Below are 17,102 nucleotides of genomic sequence, written 5' to 3'. Positions count from 1 at the left end.
TTCGTTTCTAACTTGTCGCCAGTGTTAAGTCCGTGAATGATTGAGACATGGACTAGCAGGAGAGAAAACAAAACGATCTTTACTGGTGGAAGGTATAAACGAATCGAACCAACGGAGGCTCTCTAGCGCCTTTTATACAGGGGTGGTCACTGCCGGTATTGCAGTCTGAGACCAGTTATTCTCTTAAAGGTACATACACAACAACACCCCTCTGCAACCCCAACACTCCTGCTCAGCACACATACAATGACAGCCATACCGCCACCAGGAACCTGATCGAACAGACAGTCGGGGTGCTAAAGCAACGGTTCCGCTGCCTTGACCGCTCTGGAGGAGCCCTGCAGTACTCCCCGGATCGACTCTCCGTTTTCACTGTTGTTTGCTGCATGCTGCACAACCTGGCCATTCTGAGAGCCCAGCCATTGCCACCAGGGATTGCAGGTCCACCTCAGGAGGAGGAAGAGGCAGAGGAGGAGCAGCAGCAACGGAGAAGGGAGGCACTCAGTCTTGCTTTTGCAAGGGCCGTGCGTGAGTGCCTCATTACACAGCGCTTCCAATCAATGATATAGCACACGGCATTTGCGTAGCACAACCACATCATTACATCCATCTCGCAGCCCCTATCACCGGGCAAAGGTCAAATGAGAAACATCGCAAAATGTGCAACATCAAATTAACAATTTATTATCAAATACAACTCTCTCTTATGAAACACAACTATTCATAAACAAACACAACCATTTATCAGCAAACACGATTCTTTCTTATCAAACTGAACTATTTTTTCACAAACACAATATATTTGCAAACACATCAATTTGTTAACACAAACTACTCCCATTTGCTACTAAAATATTCTTTACTCCCCCTTCTTCAATGATTTCCCTCCCTTTTGGAATTCCCCCTCCCAAACCTACTGCTCCTCCGTAATGTGGCACCAGTGGCTGCAGCAAGGCTGGTGGAAGGCTGCTGAGTCTGGGAGCCAGAGACTGCAGATGACCTTGCAGGACGCCCGTGACTAGCTCTGGGCCTGGAAGACCCGGCTGCAGACTGCACCAACTCTGCATGGGCGGCAGCAGTCTGTGATGGCTGAGTTATAGGCTGCGACAAGTGCAATGGGAAGTGACAGTGGTGGGAGCAGGAATGCTGTCACCCTGAGAGAGGACTGCACCTTCTTGCTCGACCGACACACTGCTACTCCCCCGAGGCAGAACCTCAGCATCTGGATGTGGTAAACCACTGTTAGTACTGTTGTTCACTCTTGCATATTGTTGTACTTGTCTGTGCATGCCTCAGCTGACTCCGCCCCTGGCTCCACCCTCATGGCTGGGTATAAAGGTCGCTGCTCAGAAGCCTCCGGCCCTTTTGGATACCAGGCAACCACAAGAGGCATGCTCTGTTCTTTGGTAATAAAAGCCTGTTTATTACTTACTCAATCTCCAGTCTTTTGTAGCAATTGATAGTGCATCAATTTTATTACCAAAGTTAAATGTTGGCTGCGGATGCTGATCAACCGATGGCGCAAAACGCTGAGCAGCAGGCGCTGCTGCGAGCCCTCAGACCAACATGCCTGGACCTAGACCCCCAAGAAGCGGGTTCGTCGACTAAATTCGCACAATGGCTGCGTTGCTTTGAGGCGTATCTGGAAGCCTCGACCGTGACTCTTGATGAAAATAAACTGAAAATCCTGGCCTCGAAGGTGAGCCACCAAGTCTATACTTTAATCCAAGATGCGACGACCTACGCGGCGGCTATCGACCTACTGAAAGGGCAGTATGCACGCCCGGTTAACACGGTCTATGCCAGGCACCTTTTAAGATCTCGCAGACAGCAGCCCGGGGAATCGGTGGAAGCCTTCCTACGGGCACTGCGGGTACTCGGACGCGGCTGCGACTGCAAGGAAGTATCGGCCGCGGCACATGCGGAGGGACTGATACGAGACGCTTTCGTTGCGGGTCTAAGGTCCGACTACTCCCGGCAGAGGCTGCTGGAGAAGGGTGAAATAGACCTGACAAAGGCAGTGTCCCTCGCGCTCTCGCTCGACGCGGCCCACAGAAATATGGACGCTTTCTCCCCTCATCGCCCCGCGCCGTGGACGCCGCAATCTTGGGCCATGGGACCGCCACCTCCGACTGCTGCAGCGATGTCCAAGGCACAAAAATGCTATTTTTGTGGCCAAGCTAAACACCCTAGAGCACGCTGCCCCGCGAAGAATGCTACCTGCTCCGGCTGCGGGAAGAAAGGTCACTACGTTAGCGCCTGCAAAGGGAAGACCGCTAACGCCAGCAGCGCTGCGTGCGAACCGTGGGCGCAGCCATCTTGTCCGCCATCTTGGGCTCCCCCAGCCGCGTGGGGATCGGGACCGTGGGCGCCGCCATTTTGTCCGCCATCTTGGACGCCTCCGACTTCAACCACGGGGGACCCGGACTCAACCACCGCCTCATCTGACGACCACATCGACTCGCTCGACCATACGCTGGCCTCCGTGACGCTGGACCAATCTCTCCCTCATCAACTGTCCAGGTCCATGATGGATATTACGGTAAACGGCCGCACCACTACCTGCCTTTTTGACAGCGGGAGCACGGAGAGCTTTATCCACCCCGACACGGTGCGCAGTTACTCTCTCCCGGTCCTGCCGACGCGCCATCGGATCTCTTTGGCTTCCAAAGCCCAGTCAGCGGACGTCGGTGGCTACTGTGTAGTGACCCTTTCAGTAAGGGGCACAGAATACAAAAATTTTAAACTTCTGGTCCTGCCCCATCTCTGCGCTGCCGTTCTACTGGGGTTGGATTTTCAGTGCCACCTTAAGAGTGTCACATTAGCGTATGACGGACCCCTCCCCCCACTCACAGTCTGCAGCCAGCAGCTTTTAAATCGCCCGCCGTGCACCATTTGCAGCCTCTCCACCCTTAAAGTCCCCCCCCCCTCCTTGTTCGCTAACCTCACCCGCGACTGTAAGCCCATCGCTACCAAAAGCAGGCGTTACAGTGTTGGGGATAGGAGCTTCATTAAATCCGAGGTAGCGAGACTCCTGAAGGAAGGGATTATTGAAAGTAGCACCAGCCCATGGCGAGCACAAGTGGTGGTAGTGAAGACTGGCGAAAAACAGCGCCTAGTTATTGACTACAGCCAGACGATCAATCGCTACACCCAACTAGATGCATACCCACTCCCCCGCATATCTGACATGGTCAATCAGATAGCACAATACCGGGTGTTCTCGACGATTGATCTGAAGTCGGCATACCACCAGCTCCCCATCAGGGCTGAGGACCGCCAGTACACAGCTTTTGAAGCTGACGGTCGGCTCTATCACTTTCTCAGAGTTCCCTTCGGCGTCACCAACGGAGTTTCTGTCTTCCAACGGGAGATGGACCGGATGGTTGACCAGAACGCGCTCCAGGCCACTTTCCCATATCTAGACAACGTCACCATCTGCGGCCACGACCAGCAGGACCACGACGTTAATCTAGAGAAATTCCTCCGGACGGCCCAGCGGCTGAATCTCACATACAACAAAGACAAATGTATGTTTCGTACTACGCGCCTTGCTATTCTTGGCTGCGTAGTGGAGAACGGAGTCATCGGCCCAGACCCCGATAGAATGCGCCCCCTTATGGAGCTCCCCCTCCCCCACTGCCAGAAAGCACTGAAGAGATGCCTGGGGTTTTTCTCTTACTATGCGCAGTGGGTGCCCAACTATGCGGATAAAGCCCGACCCCTCATCAAGTCCGCCTCCTTCCCCCTGACAGCAGAGGCCTGTGCAGCCTTCACTCTCATAAAAGGAGACATTGCGAAGGCCACAATGCACGCTGTGGATGAGTCCCTTCCTTTTCAAGTGGAGAGCGACGCATCCGACTTTGCCCTAGCTGCAACCCTTAACCAGGCGGGGAGACCCGTGGCCTTTTTCTCAAGGACCCTCCAGGGCCCCGAGATTCGACACTCCTCTGTCGAAAAGGAGGCCCAGGCCATTGTGGAAGCCGTGCGACATTGGCGGCATTACCTGGCCGGAAAACGATTTACCCTGCTCACTGACCAGCGTTCAGTGGCTTTTATGTTTCATAATAAGCAGCGGGGCAAAATCAAGAATGACAAGATCTTAAGGTGGAGAATCGAACTCTCCACCTACAATTACGATATCTTGTACCGGCCCGGGAAACTCAATGAGCCCCCAGATGCCCTATCACGTGGTACGTGCGCCAACGCGCAGGTTGATAGGCTACAGACCCTCCACAATGACCTCTGCCACCCGGGGGTCACCAGGTTCTTCCATTTTATCAAATCCCGTAAGCTGCCCTACTCCATCGAGGAGGTCAGGACCATGACCAGGAACTGCCAGATCTGTGCCGAGTGCAAGCCGCATTTTTATAGGCCAGACAGAGCGAGCCTGATCAAAGCCACGCGCCCCTTCGAGCGGCTGAGCATCGATTTTAAAGGGCCCCTCCCCTCCTCTGACCGCAATGTGTACTTCCTCAATATAATTGATGAGTACTCCCGTTTCCCGTTTGCCATCCCTTGCTCGGACATGACCAGTACCACGGTCATTAAATGTCTGAATGACCTCTTCGCCTTGTTCGGTTTCCCTAGCTATATCCATAGCGACAGGGGCTCATCTTTTATGAGCGACGAACTTCGGCAGTACCTGCTCGCGAGAGGCATTGCTACAAGCAGGACCACCAGCTACAACCCCCGGGGTAACGGCCAGGTGGAAAGGGAGAATGCGACAGTCTGGAAGGCAGTCCTTTTAAACTTAAAATCTAAGGGCCTTCCGACCTCCCGCTGGCAGGAGGTCCTCCCTGCGGCGCTCCATTCCATTCGGTCGCTGCTCTGTACACCCACCAATGCCACTCCTCACGAGAGAATGTTCTCCTTCCCCAGGAAGTCCACGTCGGGGATTTCGCTACCAACATGGCTGACTTCTCCAGGTCCCGTCCTACTGCGGAAGCACGTGAGGACCCATAAGGCGGACCCCCTGGTCGAGAGGGTGAGCCTCCTCCACGCCAACCCGCAGTATGCTTACGTGGTGTACCCGGACGGGCGGGAGGACACAGTCTCCATTCGAGACCTCGCACCTGCAGGTGCTCCTGAAACACCCTCTTCGCCACCCACCGCTACTCCTGCCTACCCCCAGGACACAGTCCCCGCACGAGACCTCGCACCTTCGGGTGCCTCTGAGAGACCACCATCGCTACCTCCCATTACCCATGCTCTGACCCCTGTAGACGGCATGCAGCAGCCCCAGGGTCCGCCACCTGCTACACCTCCTCTGAACGAGACACCGGGTTCACCGTTGGATGCTGCACCATCACCGCCGCTGCTGCGACGCTCAGGACGGCTTACAAGGCCTCCTGATAGACTTCAGTATACGAATTTTTAGTGCACTTCACCCCGCCGGACTCAATTCTAAACAAGGGGTGAATGTGGTAAACCACTGTTAGTACTGTTGTTCACTCTTGCATATTGTTGTACTTGTCTGTGCATGCCTCAGCTGACTCCGCCCCTGGCTCCACCCTCATGGCTGGGTATAAAGGTCGCTGCTCAGAAGCCTCCGGCCCTTTTGGATACCAGGCAACCACAAGAGGCATGCTCTGTTCTTTGGTAATAAAAGCCTGTTTATTACTTACTCAATCTCCAGTCTTTTGTAGCAATTGATAGTGCATCACTGGAGCAATCTGCTCGAGCACAGATTGCTGGCCTGCTGCGGCACCGTGAGATCCCCGGTGGACTGTGTGCGACCCAGCGATGATGGCAGCAGTCAGCGCTTGCGTGGCATCAATCCGAGACTGCATGAGAGCAGCCTGAGACTGGATGCCAGCAACCACTGCCTCCATTGCAGCACTAAGCCGTTGCGTTGCTTCGGCCTATGCTGCAATAGCTGCTGCCACCTCACCCATAACACACGGCATGAGATCTGGGTCCCCACAGTCTCTCTGCGAGTCGACCATCCTTTGCAAACTGCCAAGGATGGGCTCGATGGTGTGAGAAGAGCTGAGTGCAATGTTGGAGGCAAACTCCTCCACGCTCCTTGCCAGTGCATCCATGTTCCCGGGCACCCTTGCCATTGCACGCATGAGCTTGGTGTGCATGCCAATCGCTCGCCTGGTCAACGGCTCCACATTGAGGTCCTCATCTGAGTCCTGTGCAATAGAACTCGGGTGTGAACTCACCCTCCAGGGAGATGGCCCCCGAGCTTCCCTTTCCACGTGGCGTTGCTGCAGCCCGCTGGGTCCCAGAGCTTCACCCACATTGGACCCATGTACTAGGCTCCCCTCCAGTGAACGCGTCGCCCCATTATTGGACCTAGCGCCTTCGGGAGACACAGGCAGTGAGGCTCTGGCTTGTTCTTCCTACTCCTGTCCCACGTCGCTGCCACTGGAAGGCTGAGGGACAGGCTGGTCAGCTGGTGGCTGATTATCTGAAAGCATGAAGGCACAAGAGTGGGGTTAATGTCAGGGGAGTAGGGCAGGAAGGGAGCAAGGAATGAAGACAGTATACTTAAATGGAAAGTGGGAAAGGCTTGTGGTGTGAGGGGGAAGTGGTAGGAGAGAAGAGGGAGAGGTGATGAACATACCGTTGTTGTCCCCAAGGGGGTCGACGTCTCCGATGGCCACAGCGCCCATGACCTGGGCCCCAATGATGCGCCGCACTCACTCCTCCAGGTCTGTAAGGGAGTGCAGCTCCGCCTCACCTCCTCCCATTCATAGCTACTCCCTCCTGTGAGCAAGCTTGGCCTCCAAGAAAAAGGACCGTGTGAGTGAGTGTGTAGCTATGTGATTGGCAGATGTGCCTACCATAGTTGAATTGCTGTTAATGTATACAAGGCGTGAGATGTGGATGTGACTTTTAGTAGGTGGGCAAAGTTGGTGGGTGTGTGTTGGGGATGCGGCGGTTAATACAGTGAGTGCAGAGTGAGGTTGAGATGGTGGGATGTACAGGTTTTTGAAGCATATACTCACCCTGACCCCCCGAGTGAGGTCGTTGAATTTCTTCCGTCACTGGGTGAGAGTTCTGTGGACCACACTTCTGGCTGACACCTCCTGGGCGATCTCCCTCCATATCCCCCTAAAGGCCTGTGGCAAGGGCCTTCTGCCAGTGTCCAGGAAGAGCACTGCCCACAGCCACAACCAGAACCTCCAAAGTGTGGTCGCTGAACCGGCAAGCTCTCTCTATGGGCCTCTGATCAGCCATGACTTCTTTGAGTGAAGGCTTGCAGCTCCTTGCAGGCCCCGGTCACAAGTAGCAATGATCAGGGTGAGGCTGTGCTGCATGGGTGAACTTCCCCTTTAAGAACTGGAAGGCGCCAGTCTGTCTCAGGACTTTCTAATTGACAGTACCGGAACTTAATTAGCGCTCTGAAGGTAGCGCCCCGCTCTCCGGCGTTAGCGCCCTAAGAGAAGTGTGTAGCGCTTGATTTAGTGCTCCACTTCCCTCTTGGGGTGCTAAACCTCAATTTCGCGGTCGCTTGTGTTAATTAGCGTTGGGCGCTAAAGTTAGCACGCAGAGATGTTAAGACATTTCTTAAAACCCACCTTTTTCACCTAGTGCTTCGTCACCTGTTCTAATGTCTCCTTCTTTGGCTCAGTGTAAATTTTTTCTGATTTTGCACCTGTGAAGTGCCTTGGGATGCTTTACTACGTATTGGTGCTATATTTATTGGTGCAGTAGCACCTCCCTCAGCTCCCGCACCTGTACCTACCTCCTATTGTAATTTAAATAATAATAATGCCTTTGGTGTAGAGGCAGCCCATGCAGGCTGCACATAAGCTCCCAATGCATCAATCCATAAGACAGCTGGTCAGCTGTTCAATCAGGACATGTCAAACCAGGGTATATCTGATTCTGAATTAGTTCCAACCCAAGAACAGAAGGAGTTACCAAGTTTGATTAATCTTCAATATTTAATCAATTACATGATTAGTTACTAGCTAACCTTGCCTACATTGGTGTACATTATGTAACATAGACTCACGCTTACATGTCCACCTGTCGTTGCCTTCTCTTGTCCGATGACAGTCATTTCACGAATCTTCTTCGGGCTTACATAAGAACATAAGAAATAGGAGCAGGAGTAGGCCAATCGGCCCCTCGAGCCTGCTCCGCCATTCAATAAGATCATGGCTGATCTGATCCTAACCGCCAATCCACTATCACAGAACCATCTCCTGAATCTAACAGAATTAGACACACGAAATAGGAGCAAGATCAGGCTACACGGCCCCTGGGCCCGCTCCGCTACCCACAGGGCCATGACCGATCCGAACCTAGACTCATGTCCAAATTCCTGCCCGCTCCCCGTAACCCTTAATTCCCTTTACTTCTAGGAAACTGTCTATTTCTGTTTTAAATTTATGTAATGATGTAGCTTCTACAGCTTTTTGGGGCAGCATATTCCATGGACCTACCACCCTCTGAGTGAAGTAGTTCCTCCTCATCTCAGTTTTGATAGAGCAGCCCCTTATTCTAAGACTATGCCCCCTAGTTCTAGTTTCACCCATCATCGGGAACATCCTCCCCGCATCCACCCGATCCAACCCCTTCACAATCTTATATGTTTCAATAAGATCGCCTCTCATTCTTCTGAACTCCAATGAGTAGAGTCCCAATCTACTCAACCTCTCCTCATATGTCCATCCCCTCATCCCCGGGATTAACCGAGTGAACCTTCTTTGTACTGACTCGAGAGCAAGTATGTCCTTTCTTAAGTATGGACACCAAAACTGTACGCAGTATTCCAGGTGCGGTCTCACCAATACCTTGTACAACTGAAGCAATACTTCCCTATTTTTATATTCTATCCCCCTAGCAATGAAAGCCAACATTCCATTGGCCTTCTTAATCACTTGCTGCACCTGCATACTAACCTTTTGAGTTTCGTGCACCAGGACCCCCAGATCCCTTTGTACTTCAGTACTTTCCAGTTTCTTGCCATTAAGATAATAACTTGCTCTACGATTTTTCCTGCCAAAGTGCATAACCTCACACTTTCCAGTATTGTATTCCATCTGCCAAATCTCTGCCCACTTACTTAGCCTGTCTATGTCCCCTTGCAGGTTTTTTATGTCCTCCTCACTCACTACTTTCCCTCCCATCTTAGTATCATCTGCAAACTTTGATATGTTACACTCGGTCCCCTCCTCCAAATCGTTAATATAGATTGCAAAGAGTTGGGGACCCAGCACTGACCCCTGCGGAACACCACTAGTTACTGATTGCCAGTCTGAGAATGAACCATTTATCCCAACTCTCTGCCTTCTGTTAGATAGCCAATCCTCTATCCATGCCAGAATATTACCCCCAATCCCGTGATTTTTTATCTTAAGCAATAATCTCTTGTGTGGCACCTTGTCAAATGCCTTTTGAAAGTCTAAATACACTACGTCCACTGGTTCCCCTTTATCCACCCTATATGTTACTTCCTCAAAGAACTCCAGCAAATTTGTCAAACATGACTTCCCCTTCATAAAACCATGCTGACTTTGTCCTATTAAATTATGATTTTCCAAATGTCCTGTTACTGTCTCCTTAATAATGGACTCCAAAATTTTACCTACCACAGATGTTAGGCTAACCGGTCCATAGTTTCCAGCCTTCTGTCTACTGCCCTTTTTAAATAAGGGTGTTACATTAGCAGTTTTCCAGTCTGCCGGGACCATTGCCGAGTCCAGGGAGTTTTGGAAAATTATTACCAATGCATCCACAATCCCTACCGCCACTTCCCTCAAGACCCTAGGATGTAAGCCATCAGGTCCAGGTGATTTATCCGCCTTGAGTCCCATTATTTTACCGAGTACCACTTCCTTAGTGATTTTGATCGTGTTTAGCTCCTCCCCCCCTTTAGCCCCCTGTTTGTCCAGTGTTGGGATATTCTTAGTGTCTTCTACTATAAAGACTGTCATAAAATATTCATTCAGTGTTTTTGCCATCTCCATATTTCCCACCATTAATTTCCCGGTCTCATCCTCTAAGGACCAACATTTACTTTAGCCACCCTTTTTCTTTTTATATAACTATAAAAACTCTTACTATCTGTTTTTATATTTTTTGCTAATTTACTTTCATAATCTATCTTCCCTTTCTTAATCAATCTTTTTGTTATTTTTTGCTGTCTTTTAAAGTTTTCCCAATCCTCTATCCTCCCACTAGATTTGGCTACCTTATATGCCCTTTTATAACTTGCTTCTTACGACCAGCTCCTGTGGCTTACTTATCGTACTTGGACCATAGCATCAGACATCCGGTGTCTGTTGTTCTTCCTCGTCTTGTTTTTAACCATCCTTAAGGTCTCTTTGCTGGTTAGCAGCCTTTTGTTTCAAGAGTTGATTACACGCTTTGAGTACAAATATCTGTCTGCTTGCACTCTCCTTCACATGTCCTTCATTATTCTTCAGCCATTTGTCATATCAGCACAACCATGGCACGCATTTTTATCCCTGTACAAATCTTCAGATAAGTGACAGTTCGCTCTCTACAGATCAGAATCTGGAACATGTGTCTTTATGCCAGCAGTGTCCTTGTTACAATCTGATTGGAGTCATTACAACCGGAACGCACATCCTTCTTTGGCAGACACATGCATCATAATTGACATGGGGATTTAATCCTTTCCCATATAGTTACATTTTTACAGAAAATTGTTTTTAGTTAACATAGCATAATGATTAATAATGAACATAATGTATACAACAGTCCCCCTTGATACCAGGGCCTAATCTTTAAATGCACTGGTATCGCTTATTTCTTCTCAGACTCTGGAATTGATTTGCCAGGGCTAGTCGGGTTTCACTATTTTCCAAGTTCCCTCACATGCTACATATCCCACAAGTAGTTATTGTCATTAACATTACATGTACACTGTCACTAATTTCAGACTATGGGACATAATTGTTTTTCACGAGACCAATTTCAACCCAGCAGCTCTCGAACAAGTAACAATTGGATGTCAAACTTTGCTGTCAGAGTCTTTGATGAAACTTGAAATTGTTGATGGTATACAATGACAAGATTACCCATTCATAATCACCCACACTCAGGATTGCTGCTTGATTAACTTACACTGTATGTGATATCACTCATCAGTAACATGCAGTACACAAGTCTGTCACAACCGCTCCTGTCAACAAAAGAAATTAAACCATCTGAACTTCTTGATTAGATTCCAGCCTGTAACTTACTCCCAGGTATCCATTATTCTATATATAAACCATCTGAACCCCTCATTCAGATGCCACCCTGTAACTCACTCCCGGGTGTCTGTTATTCTATATGTAAACCATCTGAACCCCTCGATTAGATCCCACCTTGTAACTCACACCTCATATCTGTTATTTCTATATATAAATCATCAGAACCCCATGATTAGATTCCAGCCTGTAACTCACTCCCGGGTGTCTGTTGTTCTATATATAAACCATCCGAACCCCTCGATTAGATCCCACCTTGTAACTCACACCTCGTATCTGTTATTCTATATATAAATCATCAGAATCTCATGATTAGATTCCAGCCTGTAACTCACTCCCGGGTATCTGTTATTCTATATATAACCCCCCCCCCCAACCAAACCCCTTGATTAGATCCCAGCCTGTAACTCACTCAGAATTATTCAGTAACTGGCATACAATGTGATTGTCCCGGATACATACATTCTATTTTTTCTTGTAATGCAACTCTGAGGAAAAGCACTTGTGAATTGGAACAAAAATAAAATTCAGTGTCCTTGCCCTGTAGGCAAATATTGTCAATTCTAATAATGTTAGCTTTTAGATAAATTGTAGGTGTATGTGTTTTTCATGATCTGCCTGATGTGGTTTGTGTTGCAGGTTTCGGCACTGAGCTGCGCAGGGTGAAGAATCTGCCCTATGGTGAATCAGAGACTTTTGAAGTACGGTTTGACCCCCTTCGTGCAAACCTCAGTATTGGATGTGCAGAAGCTTTGATGTCAATACAGGTGCTTAAAAACATAATTCCTGGTTTTCAGAGATCCAGTTTCATTTAAACCCCTTTTACAATTTTGAATTAGAACAATTTGAGGTTAGTGGGATGCTTTATGTGGTCTGGCAGCTTTCATTTACTGGGCTATTCAAAAGTAGATTAAAGGCAATATAGCAGGAATGCTGCGTGTGTCATCCCTGCATAAAATTAACTGCTGTGAATTTTTCGCATCAAAATGCCACCAAATCGTAAGGCTGACCTCTGCGTCACGTGCCGGAGAATGGTTGGCACCTGTGATTCTTCACATGGTGGAGTTCCTTGATCTTAACTGTGGTGTCACAGGCTCCCCACAGTGTGGGGAGGAAGATTAAAAGTTGAGTCATTCCGACACCTCTCATACAACACGTAGTTGGATGGTTGAAAACAGCATTGGCAGATGTCAGGGCAGCATCCTGTGTGCTCCCCTCTCCCAGGTGTCATATCTGCTTTGGATTTTTTTTGGAATGTTTTTAATCTTATTTTTGGGTGATAATTATCACTGCAATGCTTCCAAATAAAATCTCTTGTGTTTTCAGCAGGGGAAACTTCACACGAGAAACCTGGCCAATTTCAGTTGACTATCATTATGTTTCTTTCCCACTTCGCAAGTGGCTTAACAGCCAGTCAACCAGAAAAAGTAACAGCAGAGGATATTAAGTTAGCTGCTGAGAGTAGGAAAATTAGCACCTTGGCTGGCTGGAATAAATGTGGGATACAAGCTGATTACCCAGGGGAGAGGCAAGAGCACTAAAGAAAGAAAGACTTGCATTTATACAGCGCCTTTCACAACCTCAGGACATCTCAAAGCACTTTACAACCAATGAAGTACTTTTGAAGTGTAGTCACTGTTGTAATGTAGGAAACGTGGCAGCCAATTGCACACAGCAAGCTCCCACAAACAGCAACATGATGAAAGCCAGATAATCTGTTTTTTAGAGGGATAGAATAGAATAGAATAGAATCATTCGGCACAGAGGAGGCCATTTCACCCATCATGCCTGTGCCAGCTCTTTGAAGGAGCTATCCAATTCGTCCCACTCTCACTTCCCTTTCCCCACAGCCCTACAGATGTTACCTTTTCAAGTATTTATCCAATTCGCTTTTGGAAGTTACTAATGGATCTGCTTCCATCGCCCTTTCAGGCAATGCATTCCAGATTGTAACATCACTGAGAGGTGGGTGCTAATCTAACGCCAGAACAGTAGTCTAAATAACTCCTGTCTTTGCAGGGTGGGAAAGTGCGGTCAGTTCTAAAATCACTAACGATTGCTATGACCACAGGTTTCACAGTTTGCTGCTCCTGCATGGGTACCGGCAGTGGAAAAATATACCCAATATGTGGGGAACCTAAAAGAACGACTAAAGTTCCATTTTCAATTCTTTACACCTGCTTATTTATTTTTGCCAATTTTCTCCCCGCCTCTTCTCCTGAACGTCTTACCTGCTGCTGGTGTTACAGTTCCACGGTGACACTTGCTGTGGTACCGCTCCCATCACATAATTCCTCATGTGCCAATCTAGATAGTGTTTGCAGGCTACTTTATCATTGAAGGCATTGGAACAGAGCCTGGTCCTATCCTTACTCATGGATTACACACACGGGCCTACTAGTACATCTTACTGGATAGTGATCAGGTGCGGAAACCCAAGCTGATTTTTCCCTGCCTAACTGAGGCCACTTGTAGTACTTCTACTGTCTTTTTACCAGTTTTTCAAAAGAAATCCCTATTTCCAAGAGGCAAATTGCTGTCCATTTCAATGGTGGCAAATTGATTGGGAAAATACATTTAGAAAGCAACAAACGATCCTAAGATATTTGTTGCTTAAATGCGTCTGTAATGGCGTCTGGTTCAGTGGAGGGTGAAGCGAAAGAGGAAGTCGGTAGCTGATCTGTGCTGAATCAGTTTGGTTGTACTTCTAATGCTTTGTTTAGGTTGTAGGTGGGCCCACATTGAATGTCATCCTGCATGCTACAGTGACTGTGCCAGGCCTGACTGTCTCCATTGACCAACTGGACTTTGGCACCGTGCAGTGTGGGCATTGTCAAGTTATAACTATCCAGCTCTACAACCACCTGGACGTTGCCTGTGAATGGTTTTTCACTGATACCAGCATTGTGAAGGAAAAGGTGAAAAGAGATTGTTTCTGTTTTACAGTAATATGTAAATGTCAAGAAGTTGTTTCTGCTTGTGGGGGAATCCAAAACTAGGGGTCATAGATATAAGATGGTTACTAATAAATCCAATAAGGAATTCGGGAGAAACTTCTTTACCCGGAGAGTGGTGAGAATATGGAACTTGCTACCACATGGAGTAGTTGAGGCGAATAGTATTGATGCATTTAAGGGGAAGCTAGATAAGCACATGAGAGAGAAATAAATTGAAGGATATGTTGATAGGTTGGGAGGAGGCTGGTGTGGAGCATAAATACCGGCGTGGACCTGCTGGGCTGAATGCTTCTTTCTTTGCTGTAAAATTCTATGTAAATGAATGTTATTGATCTGCTGCTAGTCACATTGTTAATGCAGCTTTGATTTTTGTGATTTGAACAGCTCGATAAGCACGTTCCCCTGCATCTGCGATCCAAACTACTGAAGGAGTTGAAGCCGCCATCCTATGTGTTTCTCATGTTGCCCTCTTGTGGTGTGCTAGGCGCTGGGGAGAGAGTCAACGTGCAGGTGACATTCATTCCTACCGAGGAGGTGAGTTTCTCAAGGAGAGTATGAATAAGCATTAAAGTAGAATTTCTAATGCTGTTTCTGGTAGAAACATGCGTCAGCATGGCAAGTTTCTGATCACAGTGTAATCGCTGAGCACAGGCTTAGTGCTTCCCTAAGAGCACAAAGGGAGGAAAGCCACCAAGGCAGCTTGTACATTTAAGAGTTTGCAATACTTTGGATAGGAACCTACATTAGCCCTGACTGAGAACTGCTAACTTAGGACAGATCCAGGACTGAACCTGGCCTGTAATGATTTACCCACTGAGCCATCCATAGCCCTACGTGGGAAACAGAGGATGAGGAGGAGGATTCCATAGGCTGGTTTGACATGGATCAGCCATTCTTTTCTAGAATCTTAGAATCATTCAGCACAGAAGGAGGCCATTCGGCTCATCGTGCCTGTTTGAAAGAGCTCTCCAATTAGTCCCACTCCCTGCTCTTTCCCCATAGCTTCGCAATTTCCCATTTGAAAGTTATGATTGAATTTGCTTCCACCGCCCTTTCAGGGGGCTATGCAACAACTCGCTGCGTAAAAACATTCTCATCTCCCCTCTGGTACTTTTGCCAATGACCTTAAATATGTGTTCTCTGATTACCAACCCTCCTGCCAGTGGAAACAGTATCTCCCTATTTACTCTATCAAAACCCTTCATACATTTTTTAGCCTGGTAATATTAATAAGTAAAGTAACATCTTCATAGTGTGATTATTAACAATAAGTGGATTTTTATTAATGGCAATGCAACTAAATATAACCATTCACAACAATATGAGATCTGACCGGCTTTTTTTTTTAATCGGTAGAAACTTTACAACCATCGTCTGGTGTTGAACTTTGCACAGAGCAGTAACCGGGTGCTGATCATGGCCAGGGGCCAAGGGCTGGAGCCTCACCTAGACTTTTCTACCACTTCGTTGGAACTGGGTCCAATTTTACCGTACAGCCCGGAAGTGGAGAGGGTGGTGATTGTAAAGAATCCCTGCAACTTCCCCATTGAGTTCTATTCAGTGGAGTATGATGATAAGTACCTGGAGGAAGAAAAGGTCTCTGGAGAGCTGTCAATTTTGGAATTGCTTAGATACGTAGGAGTAGATTTTCATTTTCACCAACTGAGTGATATACAGGTGGAGTGAATTGCCCGCCCTTATAGAACCCGTCCGATTTTCATTCAATCGATTTCATCAGAGCTGAGTCTTAGCCCAGCCACAGCCGAGCCCGAGCCCCATCCCGATTCTGGCCCTGACCCCAACTCTGAGCCCATGCTCATCTGTCCACACATGCATTACCCAGCAAAGGTCATTCACTAGTGTTCAGGAGGGGGATTTTTCTCCACCCTGGCGCAGAGATGCTGAGGCTAATCATTGCTTCTCTGGCTGAGATCAGTTAACTCTTTGTTTATTACCATCCTGGGCTGCCCATTTATTCACTGAGTCACTGAGAGTTCTGCTGTATTATGCTTTTGAGTGCTGTTTTTAAGTGTGTCTACTATGTTTTTTTTTGGATTGTGAATATGTAACCTATTAGAATTTTAACTATTATTAAAACAAGCATGGGAGCAAATGCAGGTTGAGAGACAGACAAGTGTGCAGGTATCTGCCTCTACAACATTTAAGATTAAGAGTGACCTTATACGAGTACACTTCCCCATTAAATTCATTTGCTCTAGAGTGATGGGCTACCAATAGCTACTCAGTCAAGGAGTTGTCTTTTACTTCCTGTTATCGATCACCATGAATTTTTTTACACATGCCTTAGTCAACGCTAAATGTCAAGGATTTCAAATTTGTTAAATCTGTGGCATCTGTAAGAGGTGCGGAATTACCCCTCTCCCCGTCCAACAGGTTAGAGAGTTCGGACTTGAGACTTATGAGAAATTACACCCGACACACCAGTTCTGTCTTTAACCTTTTATTTTTCCTAAGACAGATTCAAAACCCCAACCACTATTCGAGCAGTCCACCAATAATGTTACAAAAAATCATACATATAACTACCCGCAGATGATCAGTCCAGCGTTGATTGGAGGTCCTCGTAGGCGAGAAGACTGGCCAGGCCCCTCCTTTGGACTGCAGCCTGATCCTCGTAGGCGAGAAGACTGGCCAGGCCCCTCCTTCGGACTGCAGCCTGATCCTCGTAGGCGAGAAGACTGGCCAGGCCCCTCCTTCGGAATGCAGCCTGATCCTCGTAGGCGAGCAGACTGGCCAGGCCCGTCCTTCGGACTGCAGCCTGATCCTCGTAGGCGAACAGACTGGCCAGGCCCCTCCTTCGGACTGCAGCCTGATCCTCGTAGGCGAGAAGACTGGCCAGGCCCCTCCTTCTGACTGCAGCCTGATCCTCGGAGGCGAGCAGACTGGCCAGGCCCCTCCTTCGGACTGCAGCCTGATTCTCGTAGGCGAACAGACTGTCCAG

At 48.2% G+C, this 17,102-nt stretch overlaps 1 protein-coding gene across 1 annotated transcript in view; it reads left to right on the top strand.

Annotated features, from left to right (window-relative positions):
- The window catches only part of hydin (HYDIN axonemal central pair apparatus protein), a 946,920-nt gene that overhangs the window by 780,154 nt on the left and 149,664 nt on the right, over window positions 1-17,102 (top strand). Inside the window, exons 29-32 of the mRNA XM_085992020.1 lie at window positions 11,823-11,950; window positions 13,907-14,101; window positions 14,525-14,674; window positions 15,497-15,736. Coding sequence (XP_085848146.1) covers window positions 11,823-11,950; window positions 13,907-14,101; window positions 14,525-14,674; window positions 15,497-15,736 — 713 coding nt within the window. The remainder of the gene's footprint in view (window positions 1-11,822; window positions 11,951-13,906; window positions 14,102-14,524; window positions 14,675-15,496; window positions 15,737-17,102) is intronic.

This window comes from Somniosus microcephalus, chromosome 6, assembly GCF_052327205.1.
Source record: "Somniosus microcephalus isolate GS21.2 chromosome 6, FLI_Smic_1.0, whole genome shotgun sequence".
Taxonomy (NCBI): domain Eukaryota; kingdom Metazoa; phylum Chordata; class Chondrichthyes; order Squaliformes; family Somniosidae; genus Somniosus; species Somniosus microcephalus.
The sequence above is the reverse complement of the archived record's forward strand: the minus strand, read 5'-3'. Positions and strand labels throughout refer to the sequence as shown.